The sequence below is a fragment of the Protomyctophum bolini genome, assembly GCF_963924005.1.
Source record: "Protomyctophum bolini genome assembly, chromosome: 5".
Classification (NCBI taxonomy): Eukaryota; Metazoa; Chordata; class Actinopteri; order Myctophiformes; family Myctophidae; genus Protomyctophum; species Protomyctophum bolini.
Genome location: NC_137866.1, coordinates 10,611,175 through 10,636,476, shown reverse-complemented (window position 1 = coordinate 10,636,476; position 25,302 = coordinate 10,611,175). Strand labels below are relative to the sequence as shown.

The 25,302-nt window shown below is 41.9% G+C and overlaps 1 protein-coding gene across 3 annotated transcripts in view; it reads left to right on the top strand.

Annotated features, from left to right (window-relative positions):
• asb8 (ankyrin repeat and SOCS box containing 8) overlaps nt 1-25,169 on the top strand; it is a 32,807-nt gene extending 7,638 nt beyond the window's left edge. The window contains exons 1-12 of one of the 3 annotated variants that reach the window (XM_080763339.1): nt 201-266; nt 5,533-5,604; nt 8,870-8,966; nt 9,887-10,020; nt 11,771-12,052; nt 12,404-12,552; nt 12,719-12,812; nt 12,928-13,047; nt 13,831-13,983; nt 20,187-20,375; nt 20,787-20,892; nt 21,414-25,169. In XM_080763339.1, the coding sequence (XP_080619465.1) occupies nt 5,557-5,604; nt 8,870-8,966; nt 9,887-10,020; nt 11,771-12,052; nt 12,404-12,552; nt 12,719-12,812; nt 12,928-13,047; nt 13,831-13,983; nt 20,187-20,375; nt 20,787-20,892; nt 21,414-21,646 (1,605 nt within the window). In that variant the 5' untranslated portion in view covers nt 201-266; nt 5,533-5,556 and the 3' untranslated portion in view covers nt 21,647-25,169. Of the gene's footprint in view, nt 1-200; nt 267-5,532; nt 5,605-8,869; nt 8,979-9,886; nt 10,021-11,770; nt 12,053-12,403; nt 12,553-12,718; nt 12,813-12,927; nt 13,048-13,830; nt 13,984-20,186; nt 20,376-20,786; nt 20,893-21,413 lie in introns of those variants that run through there. The other 2 variants (XM_080763338.1, XM_080763341.1) reach the window with 2 other exon arrangements.
• Nucleotides 25,170-25,302: the final 133 nt, after the last annotated feature.

Here is a 25,302-nt window from a genome sequence, read left to right as displayed (position 1 = left end):
CCAACTTAACCATCAAAAGCATAATGGGCATACATAAATGATAAATCCTATAATTTAAAAATGTGTAGCCATCCATCCAGCATGGTACTAGCCAACGGTTGCCTGACAACCAATTAGCCAATTGGTTGGCGATCCTATAGCCGGAGAGGTCTGGTAGGCCTGACGTGCAGTCTCGCGATGTTTCGAGGAGGTGGAGGGGAGTGTCAAATTCCAAGAGAGGAGAGAGGGAGCCAGAGAGAGAGAGTGTGTGTGAGAGGGGCGCAAAGGTGAGTTTGTAAACAGTTTATTATCATGTAAATGTGCCACGCGTGTTGATTTCGCGCTAAACTATGACACATTAGTGGTCCGAGCACCAGTTCTAGTATTATTTGCCATGAAACATCAACGTTCAAATAATTGCCAAAACTGTTGTGGTAGCTAACGACACCAACGTCTCGCTTCGCACTCAAGTGTCAGCCTGCTAACCCAACTACTACTAGCTCGAGAGCTTTTTGCTACTTTTCGTGATCTCTCACGTTGTCCGTGACACTAGTAGTAAAGACGTATAGTTCTTGTCAACGATGGCTATGTGTACATTTGCGTGTTTTTGTTGTCATCGTGGTGATTTGGAGTCGCTGGCGGATGTTTGGCGTTGCACGATGAGAGCGGTGTGGGACGGAGTCACGACTTGCCCCAGTGTGTTCGTTCCATAGCGGCCTGTTGTTAACGTTAGCTACCACAGCTAGCTATATATCAGTTTCATAGATGCAAAAAGTTGATTTCGGTTTTCAACCAATCGGATCGTACTAGTGTATGTTATTGACGGCCTCCGAAGCTTTGCGCGAATTAGATGCCGTTGATTGACATGCTCCTAAACCAATTGCTGAAAAGGATAGGCGGTCTTGTACGGGAACAGGCAGGTCCTTTAGTTTGTCCGTGCGCAGCCAGCCCAGAAGGTAATGGAGGGGGCTAAAAAAGACAAACTTTTCCAGCCAGCTAACGTTGTTAGCCCGGTTTGAAGAGTTTAGTATCAACATCGACATTTCCTAAATCATTCACTACTTATGTAACTGCAAAAAGAGATTGTTGTACGCAGTTGCGATTTAGTTTGTTTTCCAAGCCAAAGCCTCAGAAGTATTTCTTTGGAAAGCTCATATAATATTGATATTCATAATACTGCAATGTGATCTCGAGAACACACCACGTTCTGCATCCCCATGCTTGTCAACACCTTCATCAAGAATGTAGGTCATGTTTTTGGCAGACTTGAAGCTCATTCCATCACATAGTCCTGTCTGTGTGTAACACACTAGAGACAACTGGAGCCTGTTTTGTAAAACCAAACATCTTGATGTATTCAAAGCAATTGAAAGTGGTGATTATATGTAATTCAACATTATATTTTATGTAACCTATAGGCTGTATATATTCTCTCAAAAATAATGATCACATCCAGATTAAAGAACATTGAGCTATTGAGCATATACTGTAGTTTCTATTCCTGCAATATTTTGGCCTACAACTCAGTTGTTATAAAGTTTTAGCCTTACCTCACCAGTGTTTGTCTGATATGGCCATACCATATGGCATTACGATATAACACTGAATTGTTATATTTATTGTTGTGTCTAGACTCTAGAGGCAATGTTGACTGTGCTTTTGTTGACGCCACAACGATCAAGTGTCATGGTTTGTTTGAATTGTAGTCATAGTACCAAAACCCCTTGGCAGTTAGTTGCCTTTAAAAGTTGTTGAATCATAAGTTGAAATGATGTCGAGTGTTTCCAATTTCATTTCAGAATTGCACTGGGGTTTATTGTCCTGTGTTGTCTGTTGGCTCTGTGTGGATTTAGCTTTCTGGCCTCGGTAGTTATGCAGACATGGATATAGGATTTCATTTGTTCCATTTACCAATTCTCAGGTTCACTTTGCTTACATAAATACATATTGGCTGTTGTCTGAGCCAGTTGCAGCCTAGAACTCTAACACTCACATTGCACATTTACCAGTACCCCACCTGTGATCAACCAAATACCCTTGATCCTGCAGCGAACCAATCGCTGACCACCTCATTCTCTTCTCTCTTTCTTTACACACACACACACACACCCGACCTCCCCCTCCCTTCCTCTTTTTTGTGGGGTCTCCCCTACCCTCTGGCAATTCAAGCCTCGGATTCCAGAGTCTCGGCTGCAGCCGGAGCTATTAATACAGTTTGTTTAGTCAGTTTCCTAGCAGGCTGCATCAAACACTGGAGGGCTGTGGCTGATTATAGCTAGGACCCATTCCCCTACACCTGCTGAGTAGGAGAAATCCAAGTTAACCAGGCAACTTTGCCGGCAGCTCAATGAGAGGGACTGTAATTGGGGCAACTTGGATGAATGGAAGCAAAAATAGGTTGATTTCATGTCTGTGTCTGTCTGGATATCTGATCAAGTACAGGATAACGTCCATATCTTTTTAGATGTAGAATTTAGTGAATTACAATCTGTGATTTTAAGATTTTATTATCTTCCCTCAGTGTGTCATCTGTTTCTATAGATTAAGAATATTGCTAAACCAACTCAAGGCAGTGACAGAAACCAGTGGCAATTTCCATTTCTTCTGTCATCTGGTATGCGTGGTAGACTGAAAATCTAATTCTGTTTTTAAGATCAGGCCCTGCAAGGCCAGTTAATGTTCTAGTGTTACTTTGTTGAGATGTAAACTCTAAAGTCTGTTTTCACGCCAGATGTGACCATTTCCATATGCGGTCCACACCCTCTGTATAACGAGGTGGCTGGACTATCTCGTTTACAGACACCATCTCTGCCAAATACACTCAGCAGATTGGGAACACTGTGTGAGAGAGCTAAGTCATCGGCCTGTGTTCGTTGCCTTGCCCCGGAGCTTGTGACGTCTACAAGGAATCAAAATACTACAATCTATCAGCCTTTTGATCTGAATGGGTCTTTTATGGGCAAACAAGATGCGGTCCCATTTTCTTCATCAAGCAATGGAGCTGAGGGAGATGTAACGGCAAGGCCTTGTTATAAGCCTAACACTTAAATTATACTTGGACGGACACACACACACACACACACACACACACACACACACACATAAATGGGCATATTTTCTGAACAAAGTGTTGATGTGAGCCACGTCAACTTCTTTAGCCAGAAATACATCATTTTTATGGAGTGAAAGGTTCATGTACAACCAAGTATAATTTCACGGTATGATATGCCAGTCCTGCTCCGGCACAAGGCATTAGAAATCATGTGTTGGCTCAGGGTAACTGTCGTCAGCAGAGAAGAGGAGAGGGGATGGAGGAAAATACACTGACTTCAACACTGGAAAGCATTCAAACATTCAGGCCTTGCCAACATAATGAATAATCTGTCCCACTCCCACTCAATAATGTTGCCTAGATGCCCCTCAATCTATATAATGGGTGCGGTGTAGGTGAACAGCTGTGTGATCATTAATTGAATACTACCAACTGTACTACCAACTGTATCCGCACTATCTGGTTAATGGGCTAACATGGGGTGCCCGCTGGCCTAGTTGGCCAGGCACATACCACATACAATTGCTGTAATGCAGCATCAGCGTGTCCAGGGCCGGATTTACAGTAGTGGGGGCCCACGGGCTAGACAAAAGTTCAGGGCTCCCCTCAGTCGCGCAGTGCAGTGGTGCAACCATAGGGTCCAGCCACTCCAATGCCCATCTTTGTCCGTCCCTGTTGGTGCCATGTTGCACCACTCACTTCAGACAGGTCTTGATTATTGTTTTTTTCAAAAGTGAGAGACAGACAGACTAGTCGCTGTGTGTGGCGGGCTTTAGACTGGATAAGGCTTTCCACAGCTACCCCACAACACAGCAGGCACTGCCTGCAGTGCAGACGGCAGAGCAGAAGCTATTATACAATAAATAGATCTCACTTGAATTTGATTGCAATACTTTAAGTTTACAATTTCATCATAAACAAAAAAGATTGCCCCCCCCCCACCGGGCTGCAGCTGCATGTCTCTCCCCGTCTCTCTCCCTCTTTCCTGAAAAAAATAAACCATTGGCTAACACTAATTTCATTTGTATAACTGTTTTGTGTATTCTATTGTGGGAATGGACTTTTATATTAAATTAGGTCTTTGGTTTGTTTGTAGAAATGTGTCCTTGTGTACATAGTGTGAGGATAGAGATTGATGTTGGTTATATATTGGTGATGTCGTTTCAGTGGTCTGACGGAGTTGTGTAATAGTTGCCAGACGTCACTTTGAGCCAGTTGGGAGTGCTGAAACATTAATGCCTACACAGACACCACATATCGCCTGATTTAACTTTAATGACCAATTTTAAAAAATTAAGTTCCAATCCCAAACTGTATGTACATGGATTGTTGTTCAGCTGTGTAGAAGAGGGGGAGTTTGTGTGTGGTTTTTAGGGGGGGGTGTCTGGAAGAGTTCCTCCATAGAGACAGCTGACAGACGGAGACGTAAGCAAGGCTTGCACAGCTTTAGTTTATGTCACCTCAGCTTCAGTCACAGGGGGAGTGCACACAGTGGCGTGTGTATATTTGACTCCTGTCAATAGCATGTACTCTGAAAGACTGGGGGTGGGTGGTGGGTGTATGCATGTGTTTGGTTTGTAGTGCAGTGGGAAGGTTTAGGATTCTAAAGTGTGAAATCAGATTATGTTAATGGTTTCATTTCTTTATTGTCCATCTTTTGGACACATTCCAAAAATGTTAATGTGGTATTTTGTGCCCGCCGCCCGGAAATATCAAGCTCCATCTAATTAAATCATTTAAGTCGTAATGGTCTTGTTAATTAGCATCTTTTTATGAGCAGAGGCTTTGGTAAGGCTGCATATTAGCCTAAATAATTCACAATACACAGTGATTGTGTAACTTGGTTTGATGTTTGTAGGCCAGGGATTCTGCACAACAAACGAATAAATTGAGTTCATTTTATTTGGAATACCTTTTACTTCTGAAAAGTTTGATTTGGTATTTCTTGCCATTTGTGTAAACCCTCCCCCAGACACTAACCTCACTGATCACACAACGCTGTCGCTGACGAACCATTTTACAGGAAAGAAATGTAGTTGTCGACACCGTCATACTGCTTTAGTCAAAAGGCAGTTGATCATGCAAGGCTTCTATTTGACATAGTCTGTAAAGAGACATTATTCAGAAAGAAACGGTGAGAGAGGTGGAGGTGAAGAGGGAGTGGTGATGGTGATGGGAGAGGGAGGGAGTGAGAAGAGTGAGAGGCGGAAAGAAGGCAGATATCTTGGTGTAAACGGTGGATAATACTGTATACCTCTCTCTGTGAGCAGTTCTGTCATTGGCCAGCCAGAAGCCCCCTGTGTGAAGGAAATCTCACCAGGGAAACTTCATCTTGCTGCCTCTGTGTGTGTTTTCCTACTTGCCAGGGTTATTTTTAAATGGCATTCTGCTTCCTGCCTTGACAACGGACCTCACCATCCATGCTTTGTTGTGCTCAGGACTCGCCAATTCACAAATCAAGAAAGGCCACAACAATGTTTTCCTCTTCTCCTTTCCCACAGTTACACTGCAAGCTCTTTGCCAAAATGGGGGATGACCGGCCTTTTGTGTGCAACGCTCCTGGCTGTGGACAGGTAAACTCTCTCCCTTGTCTTGGGTTTCAGGTGTGTTGTGTGTGTGTGTGTGTGTGTGTGTGTGTGTGTGTGTGTGTCTCTCGCGCCCACATTCATGGCTGTTTGTGGGTGTGGATCTTTTTGTGTAGCTTCTATTGGTTTTATGGAATTACTGATACATGTATTCCACCCAACTGATAATAACACATTTTAAATTATTACCCTAAGTATGAATATTCTAAAAAAGGCACTTGATTTGTATTAACCATGACGTTTCCGTTGGTGTGCTGTGTGTTCCTCATCTTATTGTCTTGTGAAACAGTGCTAAGTACTAACGTCTCCCTCGGCGGTGACTCACTGACTGCTTCAGTGAGTAATCGGGGCACAGTTATTGTTTCAACCTGTCACTGTAGACTTCTTCTGCCTGCAGACACAGGTTTGAGCCACACGGTTGACTCAGCCGAACAAAACGCTCATGTTGCCTGTTAACAAGCCATATTGTCGGGGAACCTTGCCCGCCACACGTTGGTGGCATACTCGCAACAAACTGAGGCAATGTTCTCCCTAGTCGGGGGATATTCAATGCAAGAAACATGATTAAGATTTGGGGCTCATTAGCTGTCTGACACAGTGTTTGACCAGGTGTAATAGCCCATCCTTTCCGTTAGTGATGAATTATGACCTTTCCCGAGGACATGCAGAAGAAAGTGTTCATGGATTTGGGATAATTACATACATGTGAATCATGAACATGCAGTGCTCACTGCTCCTCCTGCCGCTGGCTTACAGCTTGAACAACAGGCAGCAGTGCAACATGCGTCTGTTTAGTGAATAATTGATGATTTGTTGGCCTCTTCTCCATCTCTGAGCTTTATGGACACCCGGGGGCAGATCCCCATCCCTGCTAACCGCAGCTCTTTAGCATCCCCTCTGCTTACTTCTCTGACGTAAAACGACGTACATATTTCATTTATTGGCATCATTATTAATTTAGACACCAGTTTTAAGAAATTAAATATAATGGCAGCTTTTCAAGGAGTGAGTTTATGACATTGTTCCTTAACGGGTTCGCCTTAATTGCGTCTAAACTTTAACATTTAACTTCACAAAAATTATGCCTAACCCTAACCTCACAAACAAACACTATGCCAAACCCTAACCTTAACCCTAACCTCACAGAAATTATGCCTAAACCTAACCTAAAACCATGTCCGCCCGGGCTAAACACATATATAAATATACTCTCCCGATCCTTAACATCTGCGCGCAAGCTTAGCAGTTTCAATTGATAGTCGAGCTGTTTATGTGTAAACGTGCTTGGGATTCAATAGTATGGTGTGACCAGGCTGTGATCATTTTTTTTTACCAGCTATAGGTGACATTTCAGGAAATGATAATGAGGCTACATGTGCTCTCCTTTTGGGGAAAAAAGGCTTTAGAAGCCTTGGTTAGTATCTGTCATCTCCCAGGTTATTGGCTCGGTTTTGTTTGTTGTGGCACATTCAGATACACAATATCCTTTACACCGTCGGTGTCTCAGTCTGTGTCCGAATGTTTGCTTTTTACTGCTGCCTTTGCCACAGTGGCCTTCCAGGAATCTTTGAGTCATGTGTGGTATATAGAATGAGGAGGACTGATTCCTGGCTCTGTCCGAGGGGTATTTTTTAAAGCCAAATGAACAACAGCAACAGCCACCAGCGTTCTTAGCTGCTTGCTATGTTCTGTATGGAGAGGAGTAATCGTAGCTTCCAGTATCTCATACAGGGAGATTAGTTGTGAGATAGTTTCCTGCCCTGTCCAAGCTGCCTAGTTCTGAGGGAAAGAGACAAGTGTTGATATAGTTGTATTGGTGATGCTGCCTGGCAGTGACTAAAAATACCCCCCCCCCTCCCCTCCAGACACTTTACTGTGTTTCCACTTCACTCTCTCACGACTGAACTAGTAACTACATCGCGGCGCCCAAAATAGGTTGTTGGAGACGGCGGATAGCCCGGTGCGGCTGCTGTGATTATTCTTCCTCCTACGCCTCTTGACTGATTTGCCTCACGATTTATCCAAATAAGAACAGAAGCCTGAGTGTGAGAGTTGGAGTGCATCATCAATAAGTCTGATATAATCCTTGTCAGAACAACTGATAGGAATGCATGACACATACTGAGACATAGCCTAAAGCAGGGGATCCCAAACATGTTCCTGTTGTGACCCACCTGTGGAAGTGTGGAGGTACTTTTGGCTCAGGACCTACCAAACATTTTGTGCCTTAAGAAAAGCTAATACATTATCATTTACCATATAAAAAAGAGAGATGATTAATATTTATTTATGTATATTGTTCATCAGTCTATATGCATTTTGTTCTAAATTTACAAACTTATGTTGCGTATTGTGTTACATATAAATTACAATAAGTTACATGTAAATTACAATGAAAATAAAGTGCTGTGAATATCTGTAGCCTGCTGTAATAGGACTGAGGCCGATTCTAAAAACGCCTTCTAAATACTGATCTCTGAAGTTTTCTGAAAAACTTCTAATATTTATTCAAAACAAGTGTCAACAAGTGTGTCCTGAATGGGTTCTGTTTCAAGCATAAACAATACTCAAAAATGTACATAGCTTGAGGAACCGAATAAACATGGCACTTTTCCATTGAACTCAATGGACGCTGCCACCTTTTTCTTTTCTGTTGCCCCGTTACTTTGAATGGTGTCCTCAAGTGGGATTATTTTATATATAGATAGTAGTATATACTTGTGGCCTGTTCCAGAAAAAAACAGCTTGCATATCAGTGACTGGTTTGATGTTGATGAGTCACTTCATCTTTGCCTTGGGGAGTTTAGCAGAATTTGTCACGCTTTCATCCATTGATCAGTCTGCAATTTCAACCGTTCCCCTTGTGGTGCGTGTCTTTTAAATTTTATATAATGAGAATCAGTTCTCAACTGTGCGTGCCCCTGTTCCAGTTGAATTGAGCATTTGCTTAGATATTTGAGGACATGTCCTAGGGGTATAATGGACCCGCACCGGGTGTCTAAGACACAGGGTATTGTACGCCACAGATACAGTGTTCTTTGTTGTATATTGCCTAATGATACTGTATACATGTGTTAGGCTACGTCTCTGAGAGATCGACTGTCTCTGATTATGTGCAATGTGATATCTGGGTTAAGGTGCGATTTGCCTTCAGTTCACCAGGACAAGTAGATACCCACCTGTGGGCTCATTCAAATACTGTACTGTACTCTTCTTTCACTCGTCCCTTTTCTCTACTTTTGACTCACTCTAGAGATTTACCAACGAGGATCATTTGGCTGTACACAAACACAAGCATGAGATGACGCTGAAATTTGGACCTGCCAGGACCGACTCTGTCATCATTGCAGGTGGGGATGTCGGTAATTATTAACCGCTACCAACAATACAAATGTTGATGATTATTTTTTTATATCATCAGTGAAACAGTTAATTTCAATATTTGTTATTTTTATTTTTTACTTTAAAACAGTTACCGAGGGTAGGTTATCAGTCATGTAAACACAAATGTAGCCTACCATCCCTGATTGCAGGTACAGTTACTAAAGCCAGCATTTATCGATTTGCTTTTAAGCCAAAAACAATGATAACAATGTAACCTTTCAATGAGTGCAATCCACCACTGAACAATGTAACAGAGGTGAGCATGTTGATAAACTGAGTTACTTTAATATTGTAAATCATATACAATCAATAATGTGAATCACAGCGGCTATTGTATGAACCACTAAACGGAATTACTTTAATATCGTACATCATATACAATCAATAATGTGAATCACAGGGGCTATTGTATAAAAACCTTATAAACTGACACGGTAAAGTTCCTGCACACCACTGTGGAGATTAGGGTTCAATTCCTCTGCAGTGCCTCTGGCTTGGCCGGCACTCCAACATAACGAATTGGCTGTGTTCGAGCCGCAGGTGGGAAGCCAGAAGAGGAGGGTTTCCTCTGTTGCTGCACTAGTAACTCCTACAGTCCGGGCTCCTGTTCAGCAGGGAGCTTAACTGAGAGGGATAACCATGCCTGCGCTATGCTCTCCTGGTAAAAGTCCTAACTGCCAGGTGAAAAGAAGCCGCTGGCATTGTGTATCAGAGATGTGGTTGTCTACAGTCTACAACCAGACCAAGACCAACAAGAAGGGGTTGACAAGTTGATTTAAAAAAAAAAAAAACGTTTTAATCATGCAAAGGTATTCAAGTGTAAAAGTTTATCTGAATATCGCTTTGTTTTTTTTTGTTTTTGTTTTTCTTTGTGCTGTCTTGATAGACCAGACACCTACTCCCACCCGCTTCCTCAAGAACTGTGAGGACGTTGGCTTGTTCACTGAGCTGGCAAGCTCTTTGGAACAGGAATTCCGCAGGGCTGCGCAGGAGGACGATGACAAGAGGACAAAAAACCCAGTGAGAACATAAGGGTTGCTTTTGGGACGTGTGTGTGGGGGGGTGTGTGTGTGTGTGGGGGGGGGGGGTTCAATTGAAACTTTTTCTTTTGCAACTTGTACAAAATTGAGCTGCTCGCATTCTCACCAGGGACCATATTACTCATACTGCACCAGTTCCACTGGTTGTTCATCCCATTCAGAATCATCAGATCAACCCTCTAACACCCGCATTAATTTCTACTTGCAAAAAATAGATTTCAACCGTACTACTACTTTGTACTACTAGGACTAAGACTAAAAAAGATGTTAAAAAAAAATAAAGTTTGATGAAAAATTTATAATAATTATATAATAATTATATAATATAATAAATTAATAATTTACATTTGGGGGATATCTTTCACAATAATGAATAAAACATGTTCTAGACATTCTAATGATCACAAAAAAACATATTACAATTATTTTACCTACTTTTATTAGGGTAAAGGTCAAAAGTCTTAGGTTAAAGGAGTCCAAACATTTTTTATTTGTGTGAATTTCAGCCTCTGTGGGGGGTGTTTATATGCAAATATCATGACCAATGGCATTGAAATGGCATTGCAATGAACATCACTGATGACGTTTAGGTGAAAAAAGAACAGAAAAAAATAATAATAATTTAGTAATTAATTCAAATAAAATTGTTGTTAAAAAGCAACGCTGGGTCTTAGAGGGTTAAAGGGTAAGACCACTTTTTCAGAGGTTTGGGTTGTTTTCTTACCTTATTATGGGCAAACTATTCCATTCCATGAGTTATTTCGCTCCGTTGTGTTGTTTATTAGCAATTTTAAGAAATTAAAATAGTCGCTCATTGACTTCCATTGTAACGGGGAAACAGCTCTCAAAGTCACTGTTTTAGCACATAAACCAACGCAACAAAAGCTGATTCTGACAGTTTATGACATTAGGAAAACTCATGCAGTTTAATTTCGTCTTTTAAGATAGATTTATAAAGTTACTATTTTAGTCGGAGATAAACTGCAGCAGTACTACGGCGTTCCCAACTCTCGCGGGCCGTCTTGCGAGGTTTCGTTTGTAAACGGAAGTCTCCACGCTGTTTGAGATGCACCCTCGCATATGGGCAATCCCAGACACAGTCCATTGTGTATGTTTTTAGTGACAAGCGGACGAGATCAAATCCATTTGTTTACATCCCTGTCGTTTCCAATAAGGAAGTGGTGTACAGTTTTGGTCCAATCAGGTCAGACGCGAACAGCAGTGATTCGGTCGGCGTAGGCATACCTACCAGATCTTCTTTCTACACAAATTAGTCAAAACAAGACAAAGTTGACATTTTTTATTAAAAATATAACCGCATGAGTTTTCCTGATGTCATAAACTGTCAGAATCAGCTTTTGTTTGAAAAGGTTTAAAAATATATGGATTGTGAGTGTGATTATCTCAAGTAATTGTGACAGGCCTAGTTTTGCCTCAACTTAACCATGCTTTAGGGCCGGGCCGTATGAATAATGATAAAGCATCCCAGTAAAACGGCAGGTACCCAGCTGCTTTTTTTGTTTGTTGCCACATTCTAAAAAGTGTGCTTGATCACTTGATGCCAGACTTCATTATAACTCTCACCCCAAACTCCCTCCCATTTCCTTTTTATCATGGGCCATTTAATAGTCTTATCTTTTATTTTAGAAGTGTACTTTTGTTTGTTCTTCTCCTCTGCCAATGTAATATGCCCTTGCTTTCCCTCCACCCCACCTCTCATTCCCATCCAGCTCCCAGCTCCAAACTCGGTAGCTCTGGACATGAGGCTGCAGACACCATCAGACATGAGGCTGCAGACACCATCAGACATGAGGCTGCAGACACCATCAGACATGAGGCTGCAGACACCATCAGACATGAGGCTGCAGACACCATCAGACATGAGGCTGCAGACACCATCAGATGTGACGGTGAAGAAGGAGGATCCTGTAGAGGTGGACTCGTCTCCGCCATGCAGCCCTGACTCCATGTCAAGCAGTTCAGACGGGAGCAACTACTATGTGGAAGCAAAGGTAGCGTTTAAAAACTGATGATAGCGAGCATAATTTGACCTTTTCTTTAAAAGGAGAGAATACATTTCAATGAATTAATATTTATTTATACATTTATTTGAATCATTAAATAAAAGGTAGCACAATTGGTTGTAAGTATATAATAACTTGCACAATGAAGCCAAACTCCTCAAGTGACATTAAATATATTTTTGAGCTACAGTATGCCTGTTGAGAAAACTAATAAATCTCTTTCACCAATCACCATCATTTTGTCTGAGACAAATGTGTTGGATGGGAAGGTCTTGCCTATTGCTTATCTTCTACTCTCAATGTTTTGCCTTATTGTGAAGCCATCCCTTTATTCCCCAGGACACACCACCTAGGAGTTCAGCCCCCACCCCAACCATTGTGCGACCAGGTTCCCTGCAGCTCCATCTAGGCTTCGACGCTCTTCACCCTACCATGCCTTCACCCACCTCAGTCATCACACAGACACCACCCTCAAATCGTACGCTGGGGTGAGTACACTGCTCTCAAGCCTTTCTTTTAAAGTAATGGTGAGCAACAAGAGGAAATGGAAACCAAATGATAAAAAACAGAGAGAGAAATTACATCTCTGTTTTTAAAATGTGCTGAACTACTGAATACTGAACCTCTAGTCTTTCCTGTTTTACTTCTGTGTAGCTCGCCAACCAGCCACTACCCCATGATGGTGCTTCCAAATGGCCAGACACTGCCTATACTCCCCGGGCCAGGACAGGTGCCTTCTGTCATAAATGTAAGGCACACTTGACATTTCAAAAACATATTTAAATGTACTGGCTTGCATGGTCTGCAGGTTTAATGAGTGTGTGTGTGTGTGTGTGTGTGTGTCTCGTGCGTGTGTTCTGCAGCTGGCCCGTCCCATGTGCATGGTGCCCAACATTCCTGGGATCCCCGGCCCTCCACTGGGGGGCAGTAGCAGTGGCTCCAACTCGCCCTCTGGCTACTACATCCACTCTGAGGCCAAGATGGTCAGCACCACATAATTATCTTTCTTCTGGCTCTATATTTGTCTATCTGTATCTCTGTTCTTTTTGTCTCCCCGTTCAACCTCCAGGCACACTTTGCTCATCATATGACTGATTTTGAATCATACTACAAATTGTATTCAACGAACCCCTAGTTTTGTCATGGAAGATAGCTGCATGGTTTAGTCCAAGCTTGTGTTTTGGAGATCCAATATTAATCGGATCGCTTTTCAACTTGCTTACTTTACCATTTGATTTTAGAAAAATAAGTACTCACAATGCTGAGCCTGTAGTTTCTAACAACATACTGTTGTGTATGCAGTAACTGATGTAGAACTAAAACACTTGCAGTAGTCTGTGCTGAACTTGTGACCCAGGCAGGGATTCATTTTTAAATGCGAATTTGTTTACTGAAGCACATTAACTAGGTATGTTTACTGAAGCACATTAACTAGGTATGTTTACTGAAGCACAGTAACTAGGTATGTTTACTGAAGCACAGTAACTAGGTATGTTTACTGAAGCACAGTAACTAGGTATGTTTACTGAAGCACAGTAACTAGGTATGTTTACAGAAGCACAGTAACTACTAACTAGGTATGTTTACTGAAGCACAGTAACTAGGTATGTTAACTGAAGCACAGTAACTAGGTATGTTAACTGAAGCACAGTAACTAGGTATATTTACTGAAGCACAGTAACTAGGTATGTTTACTGAAGCACAGTAGTCTGGTTCTTTTTGGTCAGTGTTTGTAATTGATGTTGTTTGCTGCTGTCCTCCTGCAGCGTTTGAAAGCAGCGCTGTCCCAGCAGAGCCCATCAGGACAGAGTCTAGGTCACATGATGTCCATGGGACACAGCCCCATGGTGCCACAGAGGGCAGAGCAGAGCCAGCTGCTGGTCCAGCATCCAGATGCACCTTCCCCTGCACAACCTCAGGTACACTACATGCTTTATTGTATGGGTATGGGTAAAGTAACCATGTACAGATGTGCCATTCCAACTCGCTTTGCTGATCTTTTCTTGAAGCTTTTCTGAAAATGCATGTTTTCCCTGCAGGATTTATTCACTGATTAGCCTTGCTAATTCTACTGCTTTGCTACTGAAAAGTGTCCAGCAGAGTTTGATTAATTTAATATTTTATTAGACAATATGAAGAAAATGCAAACGGCACAAGGTGCAGTTGTTTTTAAGGGAAGGGGCAGGGCATTCCACACCTGAATAGCAGTGCTGTGCAAGGTGAATTTACCCATATTTGTTTTATAAGTGGGTGGCACCAGATCATTGTTTACGCTCCCTCTAGTATTGTAGCTGTGGGTGTCGCTTATTTTCTAAAGTAATTAGTCAAGTAAGGGGCACTGAGGGCATGGAGGGCAGAGCTGCATGTACAATTTGAATGCAAGACCCATTTTCAATAGTTTGACTCCGTCTTCTACTCAGAGCCAGCCAATGCTATCCAGATGCTCTGCATATAGGTGGGTAATTGGTCCCAGGCCTAGAAGAAGTCGAATTAGTTTGTTTTGGGAGGTTTGGAGCTTATTTTTCTGTGTCATTGAGATGTTCGAGAACCATGATGTACAAGCATAGTCAAAGAGGAGAGCCATTTTGTTAACAAAAGAGAAAGCTCTGCCAAAGAATCTTGTCCTTTGATTTACTCTTTTGATTGTTTACATGCTTTCACCTGTCAGCTTATTGTCACGGATACAGCCTAAATATGTAACCTCTTCTTTGCATACTTACGAGAGGAACTCGTATATGTATTCAGGGAATCTGAATAGAATTAACATAGAACAATGTAAAGGTCTAACTAATGCATTTAGGCCTGTAGATTCATCCATCCATTCATCTTCAACCGCTTATCCGTAGTCGGGTCGCGGGGGCAACAGCTCCGCGAGAGCTCCGGACTTCCCTTTCCTGTGGATTCAATGTCCATATTTGGGCCTGCGAACGTCTGCAGATCGTGGAAAGGCGCTGCACCATGACGTCCTGCTGCCTGATTATATAGGCATGAAGTACTTTCAAGCCAGTCTATGACGTCCGCCGCCTATGATGTCAGCACTGTGTCCATATTTGGGCATAATCCGTACACATACCCATACACACACACAGTCAGTCGAATATAATTGGGCTCATTGGCTGGGCTTTCTCAGCATACTAATATCCTGGGCCCTCTCAGCATACTAATATCCTTTGGTTGATTGGGCTGTGTACTTTGTTTGGATCGTTGTTTTTGCAACATGAAATTCATACACTTTGGCCTTATTGCAGCGGGCTGCCGATTTGTCAAACATTCACATATTTTCCCACCTCTGTCCTGAGCAGAGCCCCTGTCCCCAGTGAAAGGAAACAGTCCCATACTGTAGCATAATGTTGCCCTCACTACACCTAACAATTGCTCCTGTGTTCTTCGGGTGATGGACTGTGATGGCTCGGTGCCAAACATATCTTTTGCAACCGAAATGAAAACGTTAGTCTCATCAGACCGTGACATTTTCGCACATGGCTTTAGGAGTCTGACTGACTGTCTTGTTGCATAAGTCACTTCTCTTTTTAGTGAGAAGTGGCTTCCGTATTGCAGCAGTTCTCACACAGACTAGTTGGTTATACTGGCCAGATGCTACCACCATACAGATCTGCAGTTATTTTTAGGATGCTGTTGTGGCCTCCTGGTAACTTCCCTGATGAGCTTCCTCCCCCTGCCTGGTAGTGATCTTGTTGAGGAACGGCATTGCATGTCAAAATAGCTGATCTACAAGCTCACAACGCAATGCAGTGCGACACGTTGGCTTGTAGATCAGCTATTGCATGCAACACAGTGTTGTAGCTTAGTTTTCATTTAGTTTCTATTTAGTTTTCGTCAGTGAAAAAAGGTAGTCGAAGAACATTTTTCGTCATAGTATTAGTCGACGAAAACAACACTGATGCAACATCGTCCTACGGCACAGAAGAAATAAGCAATATTTTCTCCACTTGTCTTTGTGTTCCAGTTATACACTATGTAACAGGGAAACATTTACTTAAATAATGTTGTTCATTAAATAAATGATCAATTCATTTCTCACTTTTCAAGTGCTGCAATCGCAAGCCATTGCAACAACATTGGGAGCTGCTAGGTCACTCTAAATTATTAATTATAGAAAAACAATCTGACTCCTTTAGCTAAGAACAACAACCCATAGCACTTGAATGACTACTGATCAGTTGCCCTGAATTCTCTGAGAAGTCCTCTGAGAACATGATACAACTGGAATTTCAAACCAAATCAAAAACCTAATTGATTTATTTCAGTTTGCAATTTGCATAAAGGTGTGTTGTGTACAGGACATTAAACTCATGACAAGTTGTTTATACATTTTTCATCAGCTTTATCACCATTCAACCCCCTCCAACAAGACCCAGGGGGTGGGGGTGAATGTGTGCGTGTCAGATGATCCTGCTTATGAGCTCTCTTCATCTGCAGGTTCACCCCGGTGGTTCTCTCACCACTTTATCCCATTTTGGGCGGGAACCCCTTTTGGTGTTGGCATTATGTTATGCTTTAGCTATTGAAAAATAGCAGATCTACAAGCTCATAGCGCGCTACCGAGTGGCGCGCTACGAGCTTGTAGGTCTGCTATTTTTTAAAAATCTACGACATAGAAACATAGCTTTTTCAGAAAACTGATCTCAGGTCAAAATGGGTTATATTCTGAATATAGATGACAGTTGATGTGCTGAAGTTTGTTGATGTCACTCAAGTTCTAGTCAGTCTCCTCCGTGATGATGAATGAAGTCATGGCTCTGGTGGATTATTTATTTTAAACTCCTTTAACTCAATGCATCAAAGACAAAAGATGTGCACTGACTTCAAATGCCATTTTCCTCCCACTCTGAACACCCACATTGAGGGTCAAGAGGTGGAACATGAAGTCTGCTAGAAATACGTTGGTTCAATCATACTAATAACAATGTCTCTTTTTAGATGTAACTCTGAAATGTTTTGTAGGAGAGGTTGACAGCGACTTTTCTGCCTAAGGAAACTGGCCCAACTGGGCAAGATTAAATGTTACTGATTACTCTTTTACAAAGCCTACATATACTGTAAATTCATCAGGATCAATCCTTACCCTCTGGAACCTACTTCCGATCCCCCTCAGTCAAGACAAACATTAATTCATCCCTGCAGCTCAGTAGGCCTGCTTGTAGGATAATGTTCATGTGATTTCTGTTCATGTTTATACCGCATGCTTTATATAGGTGGATGACATAGTCATTGTATTGTTGTTGCTGTTCGGATTGGTGGTGTGTTAATTGGTGAAGTGCTGCTATGTGATTGATTGATTAATTGAAATATTTATTAACATTTTGCAGAATGACAGTACATTTCAAGCACAAACTCAATACAAAGACTGTTAACTGTGAGTGGACGACCCAATTAAGCATTACACTTGTTTACAAGAGGGTCCACCTTGTTCAATTCATCAAAACATTTAGAGACGTACAAATAGACACTTCTATATAGTCAAAGAACAGAACAGGAATTTATCATAAAGGAGGTAAAAAAGGAAAAGAAACATATACAGTGAGGGGGAAAAGGGGTGGGCGGTCGGGGGGATTCAGATTTTACGGGGGCCAGTTTCAAATTGCAGCCGTCTGTAGGTGCCCTTTGAGAGCGGTTTTGAAGGAGTCAAGGGATTTGCATGTCTTAATGACTGTTGGTAGGGCGTTCCACATTTTCGTGGCATAGGAGCGAAAATAATTTAGTCCCTTGTTTGTGCCGAATCTGGGTTGTACATGGTTCGTTGCACTCCCTCTGGTGTTGTGGGTGTGGACTTCGTTAACATTAAAGAAGTATCTAGACAGGTACATGGGTATCTTGGAGGTGTATCGAATCTTGTGGACCAGACCCATTGCAAGATGCTGCACTCTGTCGTCGACCCTGAGCCATTCCAGCCTGTCAAAGTGGGCAGGGGTGAGGGGGAGGTTCCTGACCAGTTTGTTTTGGGAAGTTTGGAGGCTAGTTTTAAGGGGCTTTGAGGTGTTTTTGTTGACCAGTGAGGAGATCCTGTAAAGGAACCTTGTTCTTTGGTTGACCTTTTTTATTACGTTGGTGGCCATTTTATCACCGGAAAGATTAGCCTCCAGGATGGAACCTATGTAGGTAATTTCATCTTTACGTGTGATTACATTGTCACGCACTCTAACCAAGAAGCCATTTGCCTTGCTGAGATTACTATTAGAGAATGGATTCAGTTTTTCCCAGGTGTAAAGATAGTTTGTTATCAGCGAGCCACGTGCAGATTCTACCGAGTTCAGAGCTGAGGGCCTTTTCAACCTGCAGTTTGTTCCTGTCTGAGACTAGCAGTGCCGAGTCATCTGCGAACAGGAACAAGTTGCATTCACAAGCTGATGTCATGTCGTCTACATATATTAGGAACAGTAAAAGCATGACCATGCCGCAGTATTTGCCAGCATCCACCTCATGTTTGATGTGGTCGCTCAATAGAGAAGGCATGTGTCAGTGGAGTGGGATGTCAGATTGCCAGATTGGAACTCGTACATTCATTTGTTTGTGGCAAGATACTTATCAACCTGTTCATAGACAATTTTTTCCATCACTTTCGAGATGGAGCTTAGAATAGAAATAGGGCGGTAGTTGCCGGGTTCTAATTTACTCCCTTTCTTGTGCAAGGGGGTTACTTTAGCCAGTTTGAAATCTTGGGGGACCTGTCCCTGTTTGATGGAGAGGTTTACTATGTGGGTGATGATTGGAGCTATAGAGAAGATGGCTGAGGGAATATTGTCATGGCCTTGTGAGGTTGGAGGGCACTCAATTTCTTAAGTACCTCATCAGTTGTTACCATAACTAGTTTAAAATCGTCTTATTAAGTATTAATGTGCTCTACACCAAAGAGCCTAGAGTGGGAGGGCAGTTTGTTAACCAGAGTTGTTGCTATGTTTGTAAAAAAGATGTTCAAGTAGTTGACCACATCAAGCTTGTCAGTGATGAGTGTCCTTTGATTTGATGTTTATGTTTGAAAACCTGGTTTTTAGTTTCTGACCGCAGCCTATTTGTTTGTTTAGTAGCTTGAAGCTTCCAGAACTCACGAGGATTGTTTTTGTTTTCCTCTGCTTTATCATTGATAAAGTAACTTTTAGCTGATTTAGTCATGGTAGTTACAATTTACAATGTTTCTTAGCTTGTTTCGTTGTCTGTGTTATGCCTACTAATTATATGTTTGTGATTAAGTTTGTTTGTTTTTATGTTGCTCTGTATGCTGCAAAACTAATTATCCTATTGGGACAATTACATTTCAGACTTAGGCAGATTAGCCTTGTTCATTTTGCAAAGTGATTAGTGAAATTTTAGCAAGATTAGAGCACCTCCATTAACACAATCAGCGCCGCGATTTCTTTCAAAATAGGAGCTGAAAGCCGGGGTCTCCCGTTCCGTACAAAAACCGAGAGGCATAATGTTGGTTGCTTACCTCGCTATGATTACGATCGAGTCTCTAGAAGCGTTAATATTTTAAACGAGAGGCATGTTGAAGTATAGACCGAAGTATAGCCATCTGATCAAAACCACGGAGAGCTCCCTAGATTAGGAGAGACGAGCCTTTCTTTCGGAGCGCTAAACAAGGAAGTGAACGGCAGCGCGCATGCGTGAACCGCAAGGAGTATGGTGCAGAAGGAAAATAGTTTTTTCCGTTTGATATCAATGAAAAAGCGCTAGGACGTGTGTACAGGTCCACTGGATCCATTGGTTGGATTAGTTATGACTGTTCAACACGTCGTACGGTCTGAATATATTAAGGACTATGTGCACTTATGCAAAAGATAATATTTTAGTTTCCAGTCTTGATACACTGTCAGAAATATAATGGTGCACTTAAAAATACACGGAACACAGCACACACTCGACTAGTAAGAAAACTACAATGTGCTCTGACTAAAATAATAATGTGCTCTGGCTAAAATAATGATACAATGACTCAAACTTCCTTATTGTTCTTTCCCTCTTCCTCCCCATGTCTCATCCATCTCTGTCCCTATAGCATAATTTCTAGATTTTATACTCTGTAGTAGGATTTTCAAGCTACCAACGTGGCGTGTAATGGAGTATAAATTAAGCTTAAGTCTGTACCTGCCCATCTCCCCTCCAGGTGTCTCCAGCCCAGCCTACAGGTGGCCGTCGGCGGCGAACAGCAGAGGATGACCCAGATGACCGGAGGCAGCGCTTCCTAGAGAGGAACCGGGCCGCAGCCTCACGTTGCAGACAGAAACGCAAGATATGGGTTTGCTCCCTAGAGAAGAAGGCTGAGGAGCTCAACTCCATGAATGTCAATCTTTCTGTGAGTAACGATGGGGGAGAGTGGTTGTAGACAGGTGGTGGAATTAAGTGTTCTACATTCTTTAAAATGGACATAAAATTATTTTAGATTATTTATTTTTCGGTCCATTTGTCTCAAAGAATGTGGAGAGGCAAATATCGATACATACTGCCACAGAACTCTTTCTGTTCTGAACACCAGAATCTGTGCAATGAATCTGCCCAGAAACAATGGGTCGGTCTTGAGCCACTGAAGCTATGTACACTTGTACAGCCAGTGCTGAAAGTGGTGTTTTTAATCGTTGGATCTCCCTCCATCACGCTGTGGGAAGGTTTTGCTATTGTGTCCCATTAACATTTTTTTAAATGACTGTATGTCTGTGAAGTGAAGGTGGTATGAGTCATTTAATCTTTGTCTTTCTTGTGTTGTCAGAATGAGGTGTCTCTCCTCAGAAATGAGGTGGCACATCTGAAACAGCTGCTCCTGGCCCATAAAGACTGTCCTGTCACCACCCTGCAGAAGAAGCATGCCTACCTAGGTGAGACGTGCATAAATACACTGTATTTTGTTCTTGCTGGTCACATCGTTCTTTTGTCTCTCATAAGTTGTCCAATGGAGGCATTTCTTGAAGGGATGTTGAACTTTGGTAGAACCTTTGGCCATCATGTTATTAGTCAAAATATCCTAACAAATTAAATCTCTCTCACTGTATTCTCTCACATGTCATTGATTGAATAATTTAACAGTTTGCTGGAAAAAGCACAGGACAGTACACTTCAATACACGGTCTGCTAAGAGGATTTACAGTATAATCCAAGAAAGCACTATTTTTGAAATAGTAATAATAATTTGAAAGAAAATCTGTACACCACAGAAATCGATCGATCACCAATGTCATATTTGAACTAATTTATCATGACAGGGGAACCCGTACATCCAAATGTTCGACCAAAACGTCACATAAAATGGCATGATGGCTGATGTTATTGTGAGCTAGCCAGCCATTTTCAGTCCATGTGAGTATATTTTATGTAATAGCCTCCTCTTGTGTCTGTGCAGCAGCAGAAGAGAGCATGAAAGACACCTCAGAGCCTACAGGCTCCCCTGCCCCAGTGATCCAGCACAGCTCCCTGGCCCCCAGCCACTCTGCGGTGCCCAATGGTCTAAGCTCGCGGGCGGCGGCTGAGGCCATGGCCATGTCTGTGCTGGCGGGGATGGGCCAGCAGCAGAGGTCCGAGGGGGGACACTCCCACATAATCATGGCCGCACAGTCCCATTCTACTGCCAGATGATGAGCGATGCTGCCACGGCCCAGACTTGGCTCACACTCACCACCCAGTTGCAGGAGAGGAGCAGAGAGGGCACCCCGACCCACTCCCGCCCCCCCCCCACCACCACACACACCCCTTTTTGGTGGTGGTCCTATACTGTAGGTCCCAGGTCCCCTTTCTGTGCCCCTGTTATTTGTGATCCTCTCTCCCCTCTCCACCCCTCCAGTGGAGCCATAATGCTGTGGCCTGGAGCTCAGCAGCAACAGCAGCCTTCTGGGAATGGACTGAGACTATTGAGAGAGCTTCCTGTTCACTCTGCCATAGACTACAGGGGCTGGACTCCAAACCTTCTTCCCACTTGTTTTCCTTCCCTTTGCTACCAAACACCCCACCTTAACTCTCCTTACCCTCAGTCAAACTGACTCTTCACTGGACTGTAGGACTGCATTGCTTGTTCCGCGTTTACTGCCGTATTGAACTCCTCATGTGGTCAATATTACTACAATACCTGCACACATTGTGCACACATGCAGACACAGTGTAAAAAGTTGTATAAGCGTCCTTAATTAAGTTGGACACAAAACACCGCACACAGAGCTTGACACTGTTGCAGCAGGGGGGGGTGCCTTGCTGTCAACGAACTTTAAACACACACACACACACACACACACACACACACACACACACACACACACACGCATGCTTGTCTCCAAAGAATTGAAAGATGCAATAGGTGATGACACTTAAATCACACAGATGTTCAGGTCTCATATTAAATGGAAGCATTTCCACTTCTAGGTAATGTCAACACACCCCCAAACCTTACCTCATTTAAATCCCTTTGTTAAGTGTGCGTGTGTGTGTGTGTGTGTGTGTGTGTGTGTGTGTGTGTGTGTGTGTGTGTGTACGTACATCAGAACACAGCAGTTTGCTTATTCAAGGTCTGATACACTAATAGGTAGATTGTTAGCATGTGACTTTTTTCAATTAGCTTGTTATGTTCTTGACATGTGCAGCTATCTTTTTATTTTAGCACTGGCACATCCAGCTTGGGCCATACAAACAAACAAACTAAGATTGTTCCAGAAGGCCTAGTGTCTTAGAATCAGTTACTGCGGTTATTCATAATTTAACTGAATTTCTTTCTATTGTGAACGGAATTTACTTCCCCCTCTCTTTTCTGCTTTAAACAGTTTTAGTGTTTATGGGTTTCAAAGTGTATGCCGTTTACCATCTACTGGCTGTTTCTATGCTGTCATTGGCTGGTCTTGTCGCTCGAAGGAATGCGTGTTACGTTTCTTGCTGCGACTATGCAGCTAGTATACAGTAAGTCACTTAGGTCTGTACAACCTTTACACTGCAAACCGAGAGCTTGTTTTTAATTGAGTCTTCACATTTACTGTATACTCTCGTTCAGAATGGATGTGTATGTACGTAGACGGAACGTATAATTCACTCCGTACTTGTGTCGAAGTTCACCCATTTCTTCCGCTAGATGGCAGGATAGTCAAAAGATTTGTCTTTGCATTCTTTCTTCTTCACTGTGTTCTGTTTGCGGTGTCCGTCTTGCAGAGAATCTCTACTGCCCCATGGTTCCCTCATGGTTTCCTGCAGTACTGCGTTGTACGGATGTGTATATTACTATATTTCACATCTATTTTACTTTAGACGTTGTGCTAAAAGATGGATGAAATGAACACAGTACAGATGAAGAGGCTTTGTCTGTATGTATGTCCATATTTAATGTCATAAGTGGGCCTTAAATATACATTAGCATACCTGATTCATACTTAGTTATGCATCAGTGTTATACAAGAAGATAGTTGCATTGTAATGTTTTGTGAGCTTGTTGATCGGCTATTTTTGGTGCGTGACCTGGCAAGCAACAAAGTATAAATTAGGCATTTGTGTAACTGTACTTTTAACTCTTATGAATGGTTGCCTGTCCTTGCTCATTGTTTGCGTGCGATGAAGCCCTTAGTCTCTTAGCTCTGTACCAAAACTCAAACTAAGCCATAGTGACCATGAATCAGATCTCTGAATTGCCCAAAGACCCGGTGCCCTGTTCTTGTTTTGGGGCAGAACGTAAATAACTTGACTGTTATTCTGTCTGTGGTTCAGAGCTCTCAGTTAACTAAAACAGTGGTCCTTACTTGTACTCTCTCTCTCACACACACACACACACACACACGCGTGCACGCACGTGCGCGCACACACGCACACAATTTCTAATAATTTTGCCTTAAGATCACATTGGTGCCTCTGACACCCCCACTCAAAAAGGTTTTTGCATGGAAAAACAGTGGAGCCTTATTAAAATTGTCTTAATTTGGTAGTTTTACCAAATGAATATCCATTTAAGTGAGGGATGGAAGACTTTGTGAAATTGACATATGCCTTTTTAAAATCTGCGTAAAAATTGCTATTCAAGTGTTGATGGAAGTGTATGTTCTTCAGGGATCCCCCATTTTAACTAGATTTATTTTTTAAAACAAACAAACAAAAAATCAATACAAGCTGGAACAAGGGATTTTGTCTCTTTAAAATAAATATTGATGTATATCTCTCCCCTTTGCCTGATATAACCATATATTTGCAATATGTCATGTTGCAAAGCAAAGATATCAGTCCATGAACATAAGGGCATGTCTTTTATGCACTAAGGTGATGCAAGTTTTCTTTTTGTTGATTGTGCTTTTGATTTCTGCAGAATTGTATTTGTCGTCTTCATACAAAGTCTCGTTGATATGAGAATATTTTATCTTTAATCTCTCGCTTGTATCTCTATCTGTACACAAACAGGAATTTCTCTGTATAACTCGATACATCTCACACAATTGACTGAATCTTTTTTGTCCTACAGTCCCAATGGTGACCCTGGCATTGTGCCAGCGCTATATTTGGCTGGCCATCCCCTATAGACGATTGTTCATATGAAATGAAAATGCAGACTATATTCAGCTTTCATGTTCGTAATTGTCATTGGCACTTTTTTCATTCATTTCCTTGTTTCTTTTGTGTGCTATTTTCAGCACTGTAAAACTCGCTGTCATAATGCTTCTATCTCATTGTACTGATGATAAATATAGAAATTGATTTGTTTTAACACATGCATTTCTTTGTTTCCCAAATGGAATGTCATTAGTCCAGACTAAAAAAAAAAGACTTATTTTATCCCCATTCTTTCTGTCTTCTATGATGATTTTGAACTTGCCTTGTAACTCTGATTGTAAGTCAGCTACGTTATTTAATTGGTTGAATAACAATCCTCATCTTGGTCACTGGCATACAGTAGTGATGTGAATTAGAAATGTTTATGAAAATAACAGTTTAATGAAAACGCAACAATGTTAAAGTTTCTCATAGTATTTTAATGGTTTATTCACACTCCTGTTGTTTTGCCTTGATCAGTTCAGAAATTGTCCTTGTACTGTACATATCTGTACTATATGAATATATTTACTTTACTTTTCCATGCATGTCCAAGTGGAATACTATGAACACTTACAGTGCTGCCGTTTTAATTAAAGAAAATACATCTTAACATTAAGAGTTTCTTTTTATGAGATTTTATTCATCAATAACTTGCCGTATTCCAAATACCATATTCTCAGAAATAACTCAATGGTTACCCCTGGAGGCTGGAGATCATTTTATCTTTGTAAATTCGTTTTTTG